General features: G+C 44.2%; 1 protein-coding gene across 2 annotated transcripts in view; it reads right to left on the reverse strand.

Annotated features, from left to right (window-relative positions):
* PRDM10 (PR/SET domain 10) overlaps nucleotides 1-21,327 on the reverse strand; it is an 87,467-nt gene that overhangs the window by 19,516 nt on the left and 46,624 nt on the right. For both annotated transcript variants that reach the window (XM_030764516.2, XM_089915825.1), the window contains 8 exons: nucleotides 20,914-21,127; nucleotides 18,915-19,156; nucleotides 17,414-17,617; nucleotides 12,889-12,961; nucleotides 10,721-10,838; nucleotides 8,293-8,422; nucleotides 7,541-7,783; nucleotides 2,095-2,442 (listed from right to left, as the gene is read on the reverse strand). In XM_030764516.2, coding sequence (XP_030620376.2) covers nucleotides 2,095-2,442; nucleotides 7,541-7,783; nucleotides 8,293-8,422; nucleotides 10,721-10,838; nucleotides 12,889-12,961; nucleotides 17,414-17,617; nucleotides 18,915-19,156; nucleotides 20,914-21,127 — 1,572 coding nt within the window. The remainder of the gene's footprint in view (nucleotides 1-2,094; nucleotides 2,443-7,540; nucleotides 7,784-8,292; nucleotides 8,423-10,720; nucleotides 10,839-12,888; nucleotides 12,962-17,413; nucleotides 17,618-18,914; nucleotides 19,157-20,913; nucleotides 21,128-21,327) is intronic.

The raw sequence follows: 21,327 nt of genomic DNA on the forward strand, positions 1-21,327 counted from the left end.
CCTTTTTTTTCAAGATTAAAAGCAAGAGTTCCCTTGGATTTAAATGAATCTTGGTAAAAAGTACCTATAAGAGGACAAAAAATAATTCCTTCTCACTTTTTCCTGCTTCCAACATGTATAGAAGCAACTTAGCCCCTTGTAGTAACTGGTCCTTTTACATCTTTCTATCAAATCAGGTTCTGAAGAATTAAAGACATGAATTAGATGGGAGAAAACACATTACCCATATATGAGAAAACACAACACCAGCATCATTTCCCCTTAATTGGGACTTATTCCCTATACTTTTAGATAACTTAAACAAAGGAATATGGCCTCTGAACTCTCTTTGCCATAAATACCCAGCAAAGAAGAGTTATGGATGGGAGCTAAGTAGTGAGTCATATCAAACCACTCCTGCAAGACATTTTCCTTCATTATTTTTGGAGTCTCTTGTGCCATTAAATTCCACCTTAAAGCAACTTCTCTAATTGTTTGTGTAAAGTGAGAAAATTACCAAGACTCCCAACACTAACAGAACTATGATTAAATCCTAGTCTCCTTTTGCTTTGGTAATTTTAAAAAAAAAGAGAGAGAGACACAATATTTTTACTAGATATTTAGACTTACTTGTTCATTCACTAGCATGTAACAATATTAACACTTGAAGTCCAAATGAAATCATGAATATTCTGGAAATTATCCTCACCCCATTTTGCTCCAGAATATAATACAGGGGAGGAGGTCAGTGCTTAATACAGAAGTATATTATAGCCAAAACATGGAAGCAACCTAAATGTCTATTGACAGAGGAATGGATAAAGGAGGTGTGGTACATATATACAATAGAATATTACTCAGCCATTAAAAAGAATGAAATAACACCATTTGCAGCAACATGGATGGATCTAGAGGTTGTCATACTGAATGAAGTAAGTCAGAGAAAGAGAAATCACTTATATGCAGAATCTTAAAAAAAAAAAAAAGATACAAATGAACTTATTTACAAAACAGAAACAGACTCACAGACTTAGAGAACGAACTTATGGTTACCGGGGGGAAGGCGGCGGGTGGGAGGGATAGACTGGGAGTTTGGGATTGACATGTATGTACACACTGCTATATTTAAAACGGATAACCTGAGCTTCCCTGGTGGCCCAGTGGTTAAGAATCCACCTGCCAATGCAGGGTACATGGGTTCGATCCCCAGTCCAGGAAGATCCCACATGCCACGGAGCAACTAAGCCCGTGCGCCACAACTACTGAGCCTGCGCCCGAGAGCCACAACTACTGAGCCTGCGTGCCACAACTACTGAGCCCACGTGCCTAGAGCCAGTGCTCCACAACAAGAGAAGCCACCACAATGAGAAGCCCGCACACTGCAATGAAGAATAGCCCTAGCTTGCCGCAACTAGAGAAAGCCTGAGCGCAGCAACGAAGACCCAACGCAGCCATAAATAAATAAATAAAATGGATAACCAACAAGGACCTACTGTAGAGCACAGGGAACTCTGCTCAATATTATGTAACAACCTAAATGAGAAAAGAATTTGAAGAAGGATAGATACATGTATCTATATAACTGAGTCACTTTGCTGTACACCTGAAACTAACACAACACTGTTAACCAACTATACTCCAATATATAATAAAAAGTTAAAAAAAAAACAGTATGTTATATACCAGCTTTCTCTTTGTTTCCTTCCAAAATGTATCACCTTAGTAGCACAAGACAGGAAACCAAAGTGATGGGGAGAAAATGTTTCCAGGCCAGGAAATGGGAGTATGTCTTCTACAAGCGCCATATATTTTATGAGTAGCGGGTATTGGCAAGGATTAAGAAAGACTTTTTAGAGATTATAACCAGATCTGGGTGTTTATTACTTGTAATACAACTTATATGTTTAAATGCCAATGTCTTATTTGGACAATTAAGGGTCATAGTAATCTCTTGCTTATCAAAAGTAGGTTGACTGAAGAAATATCATGCTCAACCAAGAAGATGCTGCAAAGAAGGAATGGAAATGCAGATGACAGGCTGTCTCAATCTTCCAAAACTCGAAGTTTCTTTTACCTAAGAGGAAGTGTTCAGGCATCGCGGTAGCAGACACTCACCTGGATAAAATCTGGGAACCGTTTCTTACAAGTTGGGCAGGTGAAGTAGCCATCACTGATATGAATGGCCACGTGATCTTTCAACAAATCAAGGCGGTCAAAGGATTCTGGGCAAAAAATGCAAGAGTAAGTCTTCTGGTCCGAGTGGAGCTTCATGTGGCTCTCCAAGGACGCACTGCTGATGAAGCCCTTGTTACAGAGGTCACAGGTCAATGGGCAGCTCCCCTCCCGCCCATGGAAGCGCAAGTGTTGGTCCAGTTTGTCCTTTTCACGGAAGGCCTTCCCACACTGCAAACATTTAAAAGGCCGGAAGGACTTCCGAATAAACAGATGCTGAAGAGCTGCATTCTGAAAGACACACACAAATGAGATTATTTAGTGAGTTAAGTGTGTAAGCAGCTCGCACATTTATAGGAAAAGAGGACAATCTCTGCAATCACAGACTTTCCACAGAAATTAAACTCTAGGACACACAGTTGAAAGATTTTTCTGGTAAAGACATTAAAAATGAAGCCATCCCCAATGAAGTTTGTCTTGAAAAGACAAACTTTTGTGTGCTGTTTTATGTCTATGTGTGTGTGTTTTCTTTCGAAAGGATCTAAGTAACGTTCAAAAAATAGAGGACTTACATTGGGTTGGCCAAAAAGTTCATTCAGGTTTTTCCATAAGATGTTACAGGAAGAACCCGAATAAACTTTTTGGCCAAGCCAATAGAGTAAAACAAACCCCAGAGTCAGGTAGAATAAAAATTGAAGACTTGGAAGAAATGACTGGGGTTGAGTCACCCATGCATGATGAGGTTGGAGTGAGTCAGCCAAATGTTACTTGTTGAAGTCTTTGAGAAAAAGAACTTGAAGCTTGATTAAAATGCTTAGCAAAAATAAAGATAATAAAAAGAACTGAAGCGTAGTAAGTACCAAGGGCTGGGGGAAGGAGGCAGCGGATATGGGATTTCTTTCGCGGGTGATGAAAATGTCCTGGAATTAGTGGTGATGGTTGTGCAACTTTGGGACTATTCTAAAAACCACTACAAAAAAAGTGAATTTTATGGTAAGTGAATTATATCTCAATTTATGAAAAAGAATGAAAGAGAACGAAGATACAGATTTACATGAACGTGTTTGCAGCTGAGACAAGATATGTAAGCACACGTTCTAAATGGAATATGTGCCTTAATCACTTCCTACTCAGGAAATGCAGAGGACAGCTTCTCAGTGTAGCTGGTTAGTTCCACTGGTTAGAATGCCTTGCTAATTGGGTTAAGCTTATTGCTTTGTTCCCTGTCTAGACCAGTCAATTTCGCTCTTTTTTGCTTTTCAGTCACAGATTGCACTTCTAATGCTGATTGGCCATCTTGTAAATTCATCCAATTGTTACAGGGAATCCCAGTGAGGGAAGATGGTTACTTAGCGCAAATTCATCACCACCACTGAGAAAACAACTCATGTTCTACTGAGAGCAAACCAACAGAATCATCTTTCACACAGAGAATACAGAATCAATATTTTAGTTCTACTATAATGAAGACTCATTCATAAGTTCCTCAAAACACCAGGGGGAAAGTTCTAGATAGCTATGAGGTGGGGGGAAAAAAATCCCTCAAAAAAATATATCTGTGAATGGGTATGCTTATGTAACTATAAGAGACTAGTAATTAAAGAATTAATGGAGGTCTTAATGCGTTATTTGTGCAATGAAAAAAGTACAATGAACAATGCTTAAACCCCTAATTTCAAATTATTCACAAGCAGCAACTTCTGAAGTAACTTTAATGTGAAATAATTATTTAGGGAAAAAGCAAAATAATTATTGTTGACTTAGTGAAAATTCTGAACATAGTTCCTATATAGCAGAGAACATCTTTCTCAGGGCTTCTCTCATAGGGTTGGGAGAGATATTTGACCTACTCATTTATCTTGAGTAAATATCTCGCAATTCCATCATCTTCCCAGGTTGACTGGGGTTGCATCATATTTTATTCTCCTTTGTATCTAGGTCTCTTAAAAAAATAGCTGAGCTCAAGGGAAGTGTCAATAAAAGTTTGCAAATTAATGAAATGTATTTCATAAGAAAATCAAAAAGAATTACTTCAAGATCTTTTCTGTACCACCTGAAGAGATCATAAACAACAGACCTTTTTCAAATCAGCCACAGAGCTTTCTTTCACTTCATTATACGGTTTAGCGGTCACCTAATCTTTCTACCCTATCTGGACAGATACTTATTTTACATAAAAGCTCTCACGATTCTGGCTACTTTCCAAGCTTTACGGAAATATTGCAAAAAGAACAGATGCTATCCTGAGGTTCAGAGATTCAAGATTTAGAGTGCTCGGGAAATGCATCATTTCCTTTACCCAAGTTCAGTGAAGTTTCCAAGGGCAGACATAACGCACAACAACTGGTCTTGGTCCCACGGAGATTCCACTTCCCCTTGGGCACCAAATCTGGATGGTGGTTTTGTTTCAGTCCGTTATGCTAATAAGTCTCCTGTCATCTCTGTTTAGTGTGAGTGTCCTCAGACCCTTGATCTAAGCCCAGCAGCCGCCGGGCTCCACTTTCTTAGCTCTATCAGCAAACCTTGTTCTTACTTTTTGATTTCCATGGAGCGCTGAACTAAGTACTCAAGAACTAGGCTGTTTCTCTGATCGAATGATCCTAATGTAACCCTCTCATTACAAGGTAGTGGAAGTGCTGAAACTGTCCGCCCCTCAACCCACTTGCAGGCCATTTCAACTCTATGGTATCTTCTGCAGTTCAGAGCTGCAACTGGTACACATTTTCTAGAAGCAATCAAGAGAAAGGGTGGAAGCAGCACAGATGGGTCTCAGAGTTGCCGTTGGCCAACCACTCTGTACTGGATGGAACATAAGCTCCTCGAAAGGTGACAAAATGGTATAGTTGCTAAAACCTGTGACAAGGGATTCGACTCACACTGAGATGAATTCTGAGTCAACAGAGTCTTTGCAGACAAAACCATAAAACGTTTCTAAAGTCTGATGTTAATAGCTAAAGGAACCTAAACTGACTAATTTTCATATTATTTTGATCCTAACATTAAAAGGAAATCAATCATGTTTGTTGGCTTTTTTTTTTTTTTAAACAACTTTTCTCTGGCCTGTTTTCTGCCCAGTTTCCAAAACCTCTATTGGGCTAGCCTTGCCCGGTATGTGCTACTCTCCACTACCCTCCAGGTGGTACCCGTGCTCAGGTCCGGCCAGCAACCACACCAAACAATTCCTGGGTGTCGGCCTTTGATGCTATGGCTGCCATCCTCTGAAACCATCTCCCTTCTTCCTGTCTCTCTTTCCCAGTTTAACTCTCACTTCATCTATGAATTATTCCCCAACTCCAGCTTTCTTTGGCCTTTCACTCTTCCAACTTCTGATAGCAATTATAGGCTCTACCTTCACGTGTAGCACTTAACTGTGACCCACCTTACATTAGCATTGCCTCCCTAATTAGGCTGGAAGATCCCAGAGGACAGGACACCAGTGAAATTTCTACTGTGCACCTAGGCAGTGCTGAACATACAGTCAGAACTCGGTGCCACTGCAGAAGTCATTCAGTTGTTTCAGGGCTGGAAGGGACCTTGGAGATCACTTAGTCCTACCCTTCATTTTGTGTATGAGCAAACTGCAGCCCACTCACTTACTATTTGAAAATAAATTATCATTATTCATTAACTAATTTGCATTGACTGTAGCAACCAAACTGTCGTTTCCACCAGGATTTAGTAAGTACAGGTTGCAAAGAACAGCAGGTCAGGCAAACACTTAAATAACATTCTGTTACGTGAGTGAAACACAGGAAACAAACGTACCTGCAGCTCCAACTGAGCAGGCAGCATTAGAGGAGAGAAAAATAGTTACATTACCAATGGGGTTGGAAGGCTTCCCTTCAGTTGGTCATTACCAATCTGGATAGAAAAGATGAAAAAATACATAGCCCCTGCTTTTTAGAATGTGTGAGAGGAAGAAAAAAAAAATCGCTCACCTAAGACTGACCTCCAAAAGCCACATACACATGGCTTTTGCTTTGACACAAGGAACCTTGTTCCAAAACCAGTAACCCAGTTCATTCCAGAACACAAGTACGATCACGGCTACACTAGGCTTACATAGCCACACCTCACGAAACATGTGGGCTTTAGTTTTTCCCTTCAAAAAATTCAATCTAGAAAGCATTTCTACGGACCTAGTGAAAAATCAGAATGGCCAAAGCAGAAAAGATAGTAATTGCCCAAGAAAGAGTGAAACGCAGGTTGGGAATCATGTGGCATGACGGATGGAAGGTATGCAGAGCCTTTTGCCTTTCTGGTGTATATTTATGTAGGTTTACATATCCTTTTGAAATAATATACATGGAGCCATAAGTTTTATAAGTTTCCGTTTCAGGACCCTTATAAAGTCTATTTAGCCTGATTGCTCAGAGTTCTTCCACGCTGTCATACAGAACAAACATTTAAATGTATTTTTAAATGAAGGCACGGACTAGACTATTGTTCAAGGTCCCTTCTAGCCTATAGGCAAATAAGACCAAAAGAAACATAAGCTAAAATGATCGTCCACCTAGAAACTGTAAAGCCTGGGAAGTTATACAAAAAGTCTCTTTCATCCGCATAAAGGATTAAGAAAAGTCTTTAAACGTCCTGCTACCACAAACACGGGTTTAAGTCATTCTTTTCTGGATGTCAACTGTCCGCACAGACACTGATCTCACAAAACCACGTTGCTCTCCACATGCATCCCCTGCAGGTCCTAACGCACACTCAACGCTGTCAGTGAAATAGGGCCAAAACACACCTGGCCAGGCAGCCATGGAGGCCCTGCAACCACATGGCCCGAAGTCAAGTCGTGGGTCACGCGGGTGAGACACTGCCCTACCCCCGAACCTGGAGCTTAGCTCCGAGCTGTCCCCGTGTGTGCGCTGCACCTGCCAGATCAACTTGAACTCAGGTCCCTGTGCACTGACGGGTCCTGGCATTTGCCAGTCTCCCCTTGGAAACCGTTGATAAACAAATTCAAAACCCCAAACTGACTTGAGAGCTATGATTAGGCACAGATTAGCCTGGCTTCAACCTAAGTAACTATTACAACTCAGTGTACTTATCTCTCCATTTCCAATCTGTGAGTTTAGGCATCCAGAGAGTTATTCTACTCTAACTACACTAGTCCGGATGCTGCCAAGCGCCAGGCTTCTGAGTCACTGCTAAATTGATGGAATCTAGGACCGGCCATGCCAGCCTGCCACGGGACCCAGAGACCCAGAGAAACAGTTCATGCTTTCTTCCAAAACAAGAGGCTTGAGCCTGTGATAGGCTAGATGCAAGCAAGCCTTGGAAGTGGTGGTGAACGGCAGGGCACCTACGCGGCTGGCCGCCTGGTCAGAGGTCAGCGCCCGCGGGGCGGAGGACTGGGAGAGGGCGGGGCGGGCATCCCGCTTACCCGGATGCGCTTGGCCCTGCGCATGTCGTCGGCCGTCAGGGTGCTCTGGGTGGGCAGCACGCTCTCCTCGTGCTGGGGCTGCAGGTGCAGCTCGTGCGTTTCCGTCTCGTGCTCCAGAGAAGACTGGGCTTCCGGTGGCAGCTGAGGGACTGCGAGCGCGGGCTGCTCTGGTTGGTCCAGCCCATTCAGAGTTCCAGGTTCAGCCTCATCGAACTGCTCCTTGGTGGGAAAATGCAGCAAGTCCTGAAATTGCAATAACCAGCAATTATTTCCCTACCTAGATAGACATTAGTGCTAGGATTTAGAATTGCTGCTTTACTTTTTAAATGACTAGTGTCGTTATGCTCAGAAAAGAATATTTTCCTTCTGAGAAAATTAGTTAGGTAACCATCCACAGGATGTAAAAACCATGAGACATTCCAGATCATTTTGTGAGGAAAAGACTATGACAGGACTCTTCTGGAATATCATCATTTTAATTGTTTAAACTAATTAAACAGAGTCCCCCGGTAATGTCTCTGGACAATTTCAAACCTTTAGGGCAGCAGAGTTGGGTTTTCGTCGTAAGTAACGTTTGAAACAACGTTCTTTTCAGCCTTTTCTCTAGTCAGACTTTAATTAACAGGCAGCACAGCCCTGACAGGCAGGCCCATCACCCTCTGAGAGGCGTTTGTATTTGAATCCAGTAATGGTTCTCATAAGTTCTCTAACCAAGCATCCAAGAAGAGCTCTTGCTTTCCCATCCCCCATACCTGTGTCCCATCATCACACTTTTCCCCATTTTCACTGGTTATTTCCAAGCGGATAAATTTGGGAGGGCGTCCCGGCCGCCGACCTGGGCCAAACCGCCTCTTGCCTCGCCCCCTTCCTCTGCCTCTTGTTCTGGGGACAAGACATTGGGTTATAGATAGTCATGGTTACACAATACTGCACAACAAATATTTCCCTGAATGATCCCGACTCACCCCAAATCTTGATTTCCTCTCACTTGATTTCTTTTCCTGATTCTTTTTTTCTAATGGAAACAATCACTTTGCTCATACACGCTTTCCAAATTTCTCATCTTTGCCATCTACATAGCTCAGAGACGTCTTAAATTATTCAGAATAAAAGGAGGTTTAAAAAGTCAAAGCACCGACACCATTTTGCTACCAAAAATTCTGGAAGTTCGCACACATCTCTGCCATTCTGTGAGCAACGCAGACAGGACAGAACACGCCTAGTGTGTGTCCTGGATACAAGATTCCAGTCTTCCCCTTGCTCACCTCATGTTCCTTCCATGGAATGTGGCTATAGAGTCAAAGGAACGCCCTTGTTTTACTATAATCTTCTGGAAGGTCAGAACAAATTTCTAATTCACCGGTTCCATAGCACATCCAGTAAACACCACATTAAAAGATTCTTTATTATGGGAAATTCCGAACCTCGGCAAATGTGGAGAACACAAGGAGGCCAGTGTACCCGCCACCTCATTTCAATACTTATCAACTCATGGCCAGTTTTATCCCATCTATAGCCTCACCACTTCTCACACACACATACCCATTAGGCTATTTTGAAATAAATCCCAGACATCATTTCATCTGTAAATATTTCAATATGTACCTCTAAAACATAAGGACATATATATGTATGTATAATACACATATCTCCACAACAACTTTATCGCACCTAAAAAATAAGTGATAGTTGCTCAACATTTATTGAATCTAGCCAAAGTTCAAATTTGCCTAATTGTCTCCAATTTCTTTTAACAGCTGGCTAACAAACATTTTTATCTACAATGTGTCATGCATGGAGCTTGACACTAAAGACGGTAAGTTATATGCAACAGTTTTTACCCTCACATGTCCAGTAGAGGCAGCAGACATGTAAACCAAACCTCACAATAGAATATAAAAAGTGCTATAACAGAGCCATGGTCGGAGTTTTCGGGATACACAGGAGGGAGCGACGGAACTCCTGCTGTGTCCTCCACGCATGCTCCCGTGGTCACACCCTCAGCCTTGTCCTTGGGAGGTGCGGAATCCCCACCGTCCTGATGCCATGCCTCGCCCACTCCTACACCGTGTCCTAACTTTCCAGCTCACGCCCTTAGGCACCTGGACTCAACGATCCTTCCGCCTCACCACCAGCTCCAGTCCAGTCCTGTGCCCTGTCTGCAGTCCTGCGTCCTCTTCATGTTTTCTCTCCGTCCTTCCACTCATAAGCTCCAAGGTCCTTCACTGGAGTCACTCCCTTGTACATGCTCTTCCCTCCCCACTGCTGCTTCATCACTCTTGCTGCGTTGCACGCGCTTGGTGAACTGACTTCCTGCCGGCTCCGCACCGGCACCCTCGCAGTGAAAGACGCTTGGTAACGACACAGCCGTGACTCACATGAGCCCTCACTCACGTTGCAGGCAATCACACCGGACTTCACCGGAATATTTACTCTCCCACTTCCCTAAATGCCATTTCACACCATCTCCTCTCTTTTCAAATCACATAAAAGCTGGCAACCCTACATCTGTCCCACTGGGACCACTCTGCCCGGAACCACTCTCATTTTTCATCTGAACTGTTGAAATAGCTTCTAACTAGACTCCCTGTCTTCACTCTTACTGCAATACAAGCTAAGGTGATGGTTTTATTTTTATCCACAGTTATGTTTAGAAATGTAACTGACATCACAATATCCCTTGATCAGCAGACTCTAAAGACTTCTTATCACACATAGAATTAAATTCAAATTTCCTGCCACTACCCATCAGGCCTATGTGATCCAGCTGCTGCTTACCCCATCCTGTGGAATTCTCCTTCACCTACCTTTTTTATATAGTGGGAATTAAACATAGGACTTAGTCTGATGAAGGAATCCTACTACTGAAAAGAGTTTGAAAATCAGAAGAATTCCTATTTCAGAATCTCTAGTTAGGGGAGATTTTACTAAGGTGAAAAGATGTCCTATTGCTGGGTATTGGTTATGCTGGAAAAGACACAAGTAGTAATGAGGACCAGGGGAAAAAAGGAAATGACGGATAAGAAATGTCCTTCAGCAGCCTACCTGGTTACCTGTCTACACACAAGCGCGCGTGTGTGCGCGCACACACACACAGACCCATAAATTCACAGATGATATAGAAACGACCCTGGAACTTTAAAAACGAAGCTTTTGAAATCTTCCCCCTTATTATTATACCTGCTAAACACATCCAGTTTCTCATCATGCGAATTGAGATGCTGCTGCAGCTGCTCTGAGCTTATAAATCGGCGGTTACATTCGTAGCAGGGCCAATTCTTCTCTTGCTCTCGAAGAACTGCAGTCGTGGGAGAGAAACCATGGAGGCTGGTGATCAACAGGCACCAATAAAACTCAGATGCCCAGTACCCACACCATTCCCATCTCAGCGTAGCCCAGTGTTCATAAATACGCAATGTCTGCTGTTCTGTTATAAAATCAAAGGCTAAAGTTTGACAGAGAATAATTTTTAGGATCTTGTTTTCTGATATATTTGCATAAGACATCAAAGGAACAGACACCCTTGTGCTACCCTCTCCCACCCCGCAATACATACAACACACACACACACACACACACACACACACACACACGACCTTACCACACTGGAAAGACAAGGAGTGCTACAATGGAAATCTGTATGCAGATAACCCAGTGATTCAGATCCAAGTTTCATAATCAGATGGTATACTGTATCACAAATAACTTGAAAATCAATGCCCAATGTAATCACTTTAGCAAAATGTTCAGAAGTACCCATTAAAGCTGATTATGTGTATACCCTATGACCCAGCAATCCACTCCTAGATGTGCACGCAACAGAAATACGCACATATGTTCACTAAAAGACATGCAAGAATGTGCACAGTGGCACCCTCATGTTAGCCAGAAACTGGAAATGACCCTGCTGTATAATAAAGAATTTTGCTGGCATTTGTCCCCGGTCCCTGGGAAATAGCCTCTAAATCTTTGGAATCTCCAAGTAAGAAGCACGTCTTTGTTATTCCTGGCGATCTGTGACCATACCTGAGTTTATGCTAATGAGATGGCTCAGGCTGGGGCTGGCTGTGTCAGGAAGACCAACCGTCTGATTACAGGGTTGGGGCTTTGAGCCAGGTGGTATCAACCAGGCAGGGGAGCAGGGGCTGGAGAGCAAGTTCAATCACAGGCCAAGGAGCCAATCACTCACACCTATGTGATGATGCCTTGAGAAAAACTCTGGTCACAGAAGCTCAGGTGAGCCTCCTAGGCTGGTAATCATACATCAGTGCTCCAGGGTCGTGACACGGCCTAAGGACATGGGAGCTTCACATATGGGATCCTCCCAAACTTTGCCTTGAGTGTCTCTCCATTTGCCTGGTCCCCACGTGCATCCTTTATACTACAATGGTACTCATAAGTACAGCACTTTTCTGAGTCCCATGAATCGTGCTAGGGAATTATCAGACATAAGGGGGTTAGCAGGAACTCCCTAAATTGTAGCTAGCTGGTCAGAAGTGCAGGGGGCGTGGGACCCCCAGGGCTTGAGACTGCTGTCTGAAGTCGGGAGGGCCTTGTGGAGGACTCTGCCCTTGACCTGCAGAATGTGACCTCACTCCAGCTAGTCAGTGCCAGGATTGCATTGTGCAGCCCACATTTCTATGGTAGAAATAGATCAGTGAATTGCGGTACATTCACACAATGGAAACCCAAATGGCAATGAGAATAAACAAATTACAATAATACACAACAGTATGGAAGAATCTCACAAACAAAAGATTCCCAGACACCAGAAATGTACATATCACATAATTCCATTTATAAAAAGTTCGGTAACAAGCACGTGGTCATATCTGTGGTGTTGAAGTCGGGAGATTAGTTACACTTGGAAGTGAGGAGGAATTACAAGGCTCAGGGGAGTCCTGGGGCCATGGTCACGCTCTGTGTCTTGATCTGGGTGCGGGTTGCCCAGGTGTCCTCACGTTGTGAAAATTCATTGGGCCATTACTTAGGATTCGTGCACTTTTCTGTACGTAAATTCTGACTTTGAAAACAAAGTCAATGCCTACCTTGCCGTGTTCAGAGATGACTACATCTCGATAGGGATCATCCTCTGATCTAGGTCCTGATTTAGTATTTGGAGGTTTTCATTATATTAAATACTATTTTCCAGCACCCATGAAAGAAATGTAAATATGTCATTGTCATTTGACCCTAGAATTAGACAGGGATGTGCAGCTCTAAAGAACCTAGTAGAATATCTTAAATACAGAGAGATAGAAAAATTAGACATTGCCTAAAGATGTAAGTAATATATACAATTTAGAATCAATATATAAAATACAAAAAAAATGAAAAAGTCCAAGCACCTTTCCTTTCTTCCTCGGAAATGTCATGAATCTTCCGGTTCACAAACTCGGCATAGGAAGCAGCATACCACACCTGCAAGAGCCAAGTGCATCATCAAGGACTAAGGGCATCACCGGATGTGCTTCACGTGCTTCAATCCCCCCTCCTGCTCACAGGAAACAATTCAGGATTTTCTACAGCCCACGGAAAACAAACAAACAAAAGAAGCCGAACTGTAAGGTGACCCCGTTAGCGCAGACGGTCAGTCCGGAAGTTCGCCTGCCAAGACACACTCCGTGTTTTCTTTTTCCTTTGTAAAAAACTGTGGGACTTCCCTGGCGATCCAGTGGTTAGGACTCCACGCCTCCACTGCAAGGGGCACGGGCTCGATTCCTGGTCAGGGCACTGAGATCCCACGTGCCGAGCGGTGAGGCCAAAATAATCAATAAATAAAATGTAAAAAATAAAAAGATAAAAAACTGGTTTTGTTATTAGAACAACTTCACGAGAGATAACATCAGTAGTCTCCTGATATGCATGAAGCAGAGCCTCTTCCAATTCTTTTTTTTTTTTTTTCTAAGGTACGCGGGCCTCTCACTGCTGTGGCCTCTCCCGTTGCGGAGCACAGGCTCCGGACGCGCAGGCGCAGCGGCCATGGCTCACGGGCCCAGCCGCTCCTCGGCATGTGGGATCCTCCCGGACTGGGGCACGAACCCGTGTCCCCTGCATCGGCAGGCGGACTCTCAACCACTGCGCCACCAGGGAAGCCCTCTTCTAATTCTTTTATCTGTATTTAAACACAGGTTTCTCCACAGCTGTGATCATGGTGGCTCCACCCCAACACTGCTGGGTCACCAGAGCTACGCCACCTTCCTGAGCCTCTTCCTCCGCCCTACCCCATGGGCCGCTTCTGCTCAGTCTCCCTGTCTGGCTGTCCTTCCCCTCCCGCACCCTGAACAGCGCTGTTCCTCGAAGCGTAGTCCAAGTCCAGGGCCTTCTTATTTCTTCCTGAGGTGATCGCACCCATTGCAGCCAACTCTGTGCTAATGACTCCCAGGTCACTGCCTCTATCCCAGACCCTCCCCTCCTGCCCTCTACCTACATTCTACTACCTGCCTGATGGCGCTTGTCCGGAACTGACTTCCAGATGCTCCCCTCCTCGCCCCCACCCCTGCCTACCTTCCCCATCTCAGTAAATACCCCACCTTCCACATAGTTGCTCAGACTTGAAATCTAAAAGCTAAAAAGCTAAAAAGCTAAAAATTAAAATATATTTATTTATTTGGCTGTGCTGGGTCTTATTTGCGGCAGGCGGGATCTTTAGTTGTGGCATGCGAACTCTTAGTCATGGCATGTGGGACCTAGTTCCCTGACCAGGGATCGAACCCAGGCCCCCTGCATTGGGAGCATGGAGCCTTAGCTCCTGGACCACCATATTTCTGTTTTCTTCTGTAATGCCTCAGTAAGAACTCTCGGTGGCTCAGACGTCCTCCGTCTGCTCCGCCCACCTAGACGCACACCAAGATGAGCTCTTGCCTGGTTTTCTAACGAGCCTCTGCTTTTCCACTCTCGCTCCCTGCATTCCAGTCCCCACACAGAAGCCAGCGCGGTCTTCAGGAAACACAGTCGGATTGCATCACTCACTCCCATGCTTAATGGCCTGCAACAGCTGCTTGGTTCTCAGTAAACCTCAAGTGCTTGACGCTGGTCTGCAAAGGTCTCCCACCACCCTCCTTTACCCACCTTCAGTTCCTCCAACATGTAGAGTTCTTGCCCTTGCTGTTCCACCACCAGGAATGTTGGGTTCTTCACTGTCACCTCCTCAGCAAGGCCTGTCCTCCCCCGTCACACCTAAATTGAGGCCTTTCCTGTCATCTGCTCCTTTCACACCTTTTGTGCCCTTCACAGCACTTCCCACTATTTGATATTATTTGCTTATTTACACCTTTCTGCCCACCTCCCCTCTGGAGGACAAGTTCCTTGAACGCAGGGCACCAGTCTGTCTTCTTCTAGTGTCTGGAACATAGTACAAGCTCCATGTTTTGGTCACTAAATGAATCCATCATATACAATTGTTGTGGAACATTATTTTAACCATATGGGAATAATCACACTGAGAGACTTCATTTTCAACTGTGGAATAATATTCTACAGTCTGTATTCTATACTTTACTTGACCATGACCCTGTGGTTGGACTTTTAGGTAGTTTATCATTCTGCTGTTATAAATTCTGCCTTGTTCATCGATTCCAAGAGGTATGTTTCTCATATTCTCTAATTCAGAAATCAGAGTGTGCCTCCCAATCCATGGCATTCTGTGGTCACTGCCCTGATGTAGCCATGACCACCTGCCTTTGCTCCTGCACAAACCTGGCCGAGATCTTTCCATTCTCACCTCATTCCGGTTATGTGTCCCACTGGCACCCCGTGAGGTGCTACACTTGCCAAGCAATGCAAACGAAGGCCAAAAAAAACCTGCCATCTCCCTCAGAATAAATGAAAGAAATTTCAAAGCAATGCAAGGCTGGTGTGATCATACTGGAGGAACTCTCATTAAGGTATCAAACATCGAGTGATCAGAAACTTCCCACTGACTTGATCAAAAAACTCTCAGCTTCCAAGGACATGTGTTTCAATTGAGGAAAAAGACATATATGGGTTCGGTCAATGGGAAAGCACAGCATCAAAACTTACAGAAAAGCTATCAGTGGCTTGGAAGAATATCGCAGAGGTAACAGAGGAGCACTTATTCTAAAAACACTGCATCATCATCAACGCCTTGATGGCACAGAAGATGACAGACAGACAAAAGCACAAACATCCATGATAAAGTAAAACAATGATCCAGTTAAAGAAAACAAAGTCAGACTGCACAGAAAGCAGTTTATACCTGAACCAATTTCTTTTGCTTATAGTGTGCCTTTTAAAATATGCGTGTGATGTGATTTCAAAATTGTGTCTAAATAAGTCCAAAATAGCTCCTGCCATAAAAATAAAATAACTACTTCTGTTGATTAAAATAAGCACTGTAACATAGCTCAGCTGGCAGTGTATTTGTTTTCTTAATGGTGTGTAAAATAATGGTGCATCTTAATGTCTGAGTCAGCAAAAAAATTACAAAATTCTAATGTAGCTAGCTCTATCTTTGCTTATAATTATTTCCTCAGACTTATTTTCAAGGATTGGGCTTACTCAGCCAAGAACATTTTTGCTGCCTACTGTCAGAAATATTCTATAAAATATTGCAATTCTGAAACAAACATCCCTATTTTTTAAACCCTCACACTCCTTGTATTATATCTGTTTATTTTTGCTAGTTTAAATTAACAAAAATATTAACTCATAGTTGCTTTAAGAGTTTTTAAATTACCAACCTTTAAAAAAATGTTTTAACATTTCTTTACTATTTGAGTCCTCCCCCAAATAAAGTCTATTCCTGATACTTATTTACTGTCCATCTGGATGTAGTGAGGTTAGAGGCACACAACTTTCTCTCAGTTTGTATACGCAAACCTTTTAACATGTATTACAAATATTTCCCCCATTCTGTTGCTTTCTTTTTATCTGTGGTTTTGGTTGTTCATTATATTGAACTATTATATTCTTATTTAATTGTATCTGTCTGCCTTCTACTGCATTAAAAGAGAAAATAATCTCCCCTCCACAGTTAAAAAGTATTCATTCAGTATCAAGAATTTATTGGAATACAGGTGTGAGATGTGAATCCCCTTCTACACATTTTCTTTGGAGGTTATGGATTATCTAAACTTGACGGTTTCAAAGACGCAGGGTTCGTACAGCTTTTAAACAAAGTCTAGGTCTTTGTTCCCCCCAAAGAAGTATCTATTTCTCACTTTACCACACTGAGGCACAGTGCTATTGAGTGTTCGTGTACCAAAGCAATCATTTCTAACATATTTTTCATTTATAACTTTAATATTTTGACCCCCTCTTTTTACCATGTTCCTAACATAGCTTTAAAAACGGGGTGGGGGGGCCGCAGAGGGGATTTTCCCTTAGAATCATAGCGGAATTTTCATTAATCATCAAGAGTTAATATTTAGACAAATTCCTACAGAGTGTTATCCCCCAAAAATATATTCCTAAAATCAGAAGTCAGTGCATAGAATTCTTTGGGTAAAATGAGTCTTCAGATAAAGAAATCTCGCCCATACATATGAATTCCATTTTACAAGATCTCCTGTTTCCCAACTAACTCTTCCTTAGAATGTGTAAATGATGTGAAGTAAGCCCATCTTTAATCACACAGACCTGCCTGTGCCCCCAAAACAACTACTTCCTCACCCCTGGGCCTAATACCTTCATGAATGCCTTTGATAGATCTCAAAAGTCATATACTTTTCATTCTGTTTTATTTGTGGGATTATTAGAAGTGTACAGTACACAGCAAGTGCTCAGTAAGTAAGTGAATTACAAGAAAAGGACCATTGTTTAAAGAATCCCTCTGCAAAGGGAAAAGAAAAGTAGGAAAAGCATGAAGCAATTGCAATTCCTAGCGAAGGCGCCACTGACCCAGCACTGTACCTTAAGCTCTTGCTTGGGCTCCACGTTCTTGATTGTTGTGTAGTACACGTGGTGGCCATACTGATAAGCCACCAGGTTCTGCTCCAGGTGATTCTGGGCCGGGCGCACGAACATCATCCAGTTACAAAGGGTCTCGTCAGACAACTCAAACCACAGGTCTTCATGCAAATCCCTGTCTTTTCTGTCACCTTTATCAAGAGAAACCTGCAACCAGAGTGAAAGTAGAAAGACACACATACACAAAACCTCTAATGTGATAGATATTCATGTAATGACATACAAGATATTGTTCCTGAAATTAACCAGATATGCTGATTCTCCCCTTTGTATCCAGAAAGATACTGGAATTGTGTCTTGCCAAATGGAACAGGAAAAAGATTCCTTCTGAAGACTCACCTACAGAAGGATTACTTAGCAAAATCTAAAAGTTAGCACCCTGAGTGTACACCTTTGGTTGATATTTCATCATTAACTAACACAACAAAAAATGCGACTAATTAGGGGCTTCCCTGGTGGCGCAGTGGTTGAGAATACACCTGCCAACGCCGGGGACACAGGTTCGAGCCCTGGTCTGGGAAGATCCCACATGCTGCGGAGCAACTAGGCCCGTGCGCCACAACTACTGAGCCTGCGCATCTGGAGCTTGTGCTCCGCAACAGTGAGAGGCCCGTGTACCGCGATGAAGAGTGGCCCCCACTCGTGGCAACTAGAGAAAGACCTCGCACAGAAACGAAGACCCAACACAGCCAAAAATTAATTAATTAATTTAAAAAAAACAAACTGCAAAGAGGTTTTCCTAAAAACGTTATGGGCACTTAACAGATAACATGAGTCGACGTAATTCTGTGCTCCAGTCAAAGTTAATTTGAAAAACAAGCTGTCGAGTCCCTTTTATGAGATGAATTGTGTCCCCCGAAAATTCGTATGTTGAAGCCCTAGCCCCCCAGTAGCCCAGAATATAACGGCATTTGGAGACAGGGCTTTGAAAGAGTGGGTCCCAATCCCATCTGACTGGTGTCCTCATAGGAACGGGAGATCAGGACACACAGAGAAGCTGCAGAGGCACCTCGCAGACAGGGACAGCCCTGTGCAAAGACAGCCGCAGGGCAGCCACCTGCAAGCCAAGGAGAGCAGCCTCACAGGGGGCCAGGCTTGCCTGCACCTTGGCCTTGGACTTCCAGCCTCCAGGACTGTGAGAAAACAAACATCGGTTCTTTAAGCTCCCCCGGTCTGTCGTGTTTGATTCTGGCAGCCCTCCCAGACTAATCCAGCCCCTGAGAACTACACCTCTCAGAATTATTCACATTGAGACTTCGGGGACTGAAACCGTACCCTCTGTGTCACTGGTGAGAGAGAAAACGTCTCCATTTGAAACAAGTCAAGCATAGAAAGAAAACTACTAGCGAACTGCTATGAGATTGCATTAAGAGGCTGGGTGGGAAAATGTGTGCCCCTTAAAAATCATCGGAACGAGACTGGACTATGTTGAAGCATAAATTACCTTGAGGTGGATGTAACAGTCCTTCAGCTCCGACTCCCTGACCAGTGGCCCCTCCACGGGGCCGAACTGGGTGCGCTTGGGGATACGCCTTTTGGAGAACACACCGCCCAGGAACCTGTCGATGTACAGCACCAGGGGGAGGCTGGCCCGCGCCCGAGTCAGCACCGGCCGGTTGGGGATCGGATGCAGGGGGCCATGCTTCGGGCACACGGACGAGTGTGCGCTATTACACTCCTCACACCCTACATGAGAGAGAAATCCTCAACGTGACAGTCTCAGGGAAGAAGTTCCAACCTGAAAAATCCCCAAAGCTAAATTTCCCAGCCCAAACTCAACGAACTCCTACAACTGCAATACCCATTCCATTGTAATACATTACTCCTCAGAGACCGCTAAAACCCTGTACTTTTCTTCTAAAATCAGGCAGAATTAGCTTGCGGCCTGCCGGAAATAATTTGCAGGCCGTGATTTATTCCTCTGTTGGATATTCATTCAAATAGTGGCATTAAACTTACAAATCAATTATAACGTGTCTGAAAAGAGAAAAGAGGAGCTTCTTAGGCTAAATGTTGCAAAATCCGATGAGAATTTTATAATATGTAAATCAGGTGAATTTTATAGTATGTAAATTATATCACAATAAAGCTGTTTTTTAAAAACCTGACAGTACTGTTTAATCAGTTTCCTCAAAGGGAGTTATAGAAGCCTTATTGTCTGGGCATGTCTAAATCAACAGAAAAAGCGCTGTTGAGTTTGAGATTTCCGTGTGTACTGTGTGAAGGTAATGCTGAAATGAATGAATTTAGCATCCCATCCTTCATTCACCTGGATGACACAATTAGTCCAGCCCTGATATGTACTTTCAGCTCATTCTGCGAGTGACCGGTGGGCACTAAGCATCCACGTTCACCCCCTTTCCCAGTGTCACCCATCTGTCAGCTCACTGCCAGAATGAGATAGGTACAGCCACAAAACAGGAAAAAGTGACTGGGCCACACAGAGAGCATACTCATGACCCTAAACAAATCTAATTAACCAATTATAGTTTACCCAACTCTGGCTGTGTGATGACCTGACTTAGAAAATGGGTATTTCCAATTTCCACAGTTCTCCAATAATGGAGAGCTATCTTGTATTAATATTTATAAGATAAAGTGACCTTGTGTGTTGTGTATTTGACTAAGGAGTTGCCTTGAAAACTTATGAATTCAAAGAAAAGCAAAATGAGGAAGCCCTTCTTTGGGCCTGGAGATGAACACTGGCCCCATGCAAACAGGCCTACCACCATGACAAAGAAGGTCCAGGGGAAATACGGTGAGACCTCAAAGCTCTGCAGAGTCTCTTAACTCACAAGGGGAGATAAGGACTTTGCCATCTAGGCACGAAGTTGATGGGCAGCGGCAATGGCTTGGTGGGTGGAAGCAGGACCCACCCCCCAAGCAGGCAGGACGGACAGGCAGTCGTCCTGGGCACCTGCAGCCAACAGACACCCGAGTGTGAACCCTGACTCTTGAACAACTGAGCACGACCTTGGGAAAGCTGCCGACCTCACAAGACTGTGGGGAGCGTTAGTGGAGCTAGAAAAATGCAGCGCTCTGGTGCCTGGGGTGTCTTTTCAGAACAGGCGTCTTTTTATAACAGGCATTTTTTCAGGTCGGTATGAAGAGAGGTAAAGCAGGAAGGGAACTTGTGGAAACGGAAATGGCCGGATCTGCCAGGACTGGACCACATCACAGTCTGGCAGCTGGAGCTCTGGGATCAGAGACTGAGGCTCGGTCCCTGGGCTTCAGTCCGCTCATCGGTACAATCAGAACTCTAGGGACAGTCCGCTCATCGGTACAATCAGAACTCTAGGGACAGCCAGGGCCTCCTTCACAGGCTGCCTGAGCACGGAGTGAGGGGGACACCTAAGACCGGGCGCAGCGTCTGCGCCAGGAGCCCCGGCAGGGGCCAGCCTGCCCTGCGCCCACACGCGCTCCCAAGAGGCGGCTCTACGTACACAGGTCGTGCGGGTCGAAGGGCCGAGGGGGGTCAGGCTCCCAGTCGTCCAGGTCTGTGTCTCCGCCGTCCTCCTCCTCCTCCTCCGAGTCCTCTGAGTCCTCCTCGTCCTTGGCCTCCAGTCTGGTCATGGGGCTCTGCAGGGTCGCCAAAGGGTCCGAGCCACCCACGCCCTCGAGTGAAGGTAGCACCTGGCTGTGCACCGGCAACGAGGCCTGGACGACATTTAATCGTAACGTTAGTACAGCCTGTTTGGGGTTAGCTGGGACACACGCAGAACACAAGGTTTTGGCGCAATACTCTTCTCGCCAGCTCCCTTCGAGGCCCTGCAGAAATGACTCTTATTTCCATCTATGGGCTGTAATAAGGGATCTGTTTTCCTTTTTTGCTGTTTCTACCCAACATCTGGGCTCCG

This window comes from Delphinapterus leucas, chromosome 7 (assembly GCF_059928025.1).
Source record: "Delphinapterus leucas isolate spDelLeu-1000000601 "Yukka" chromosome 7, BTC_Dleu_Yukka2, whole genome shotgun sequence".
NCBI classification, from domain to species: domain Eukaryota; kingdom Metazoa; phylum Chordata; class Mammalia; order Artiodactyla; family Monodontidae; genus Delphinapterus; species Delphinapterus leucas.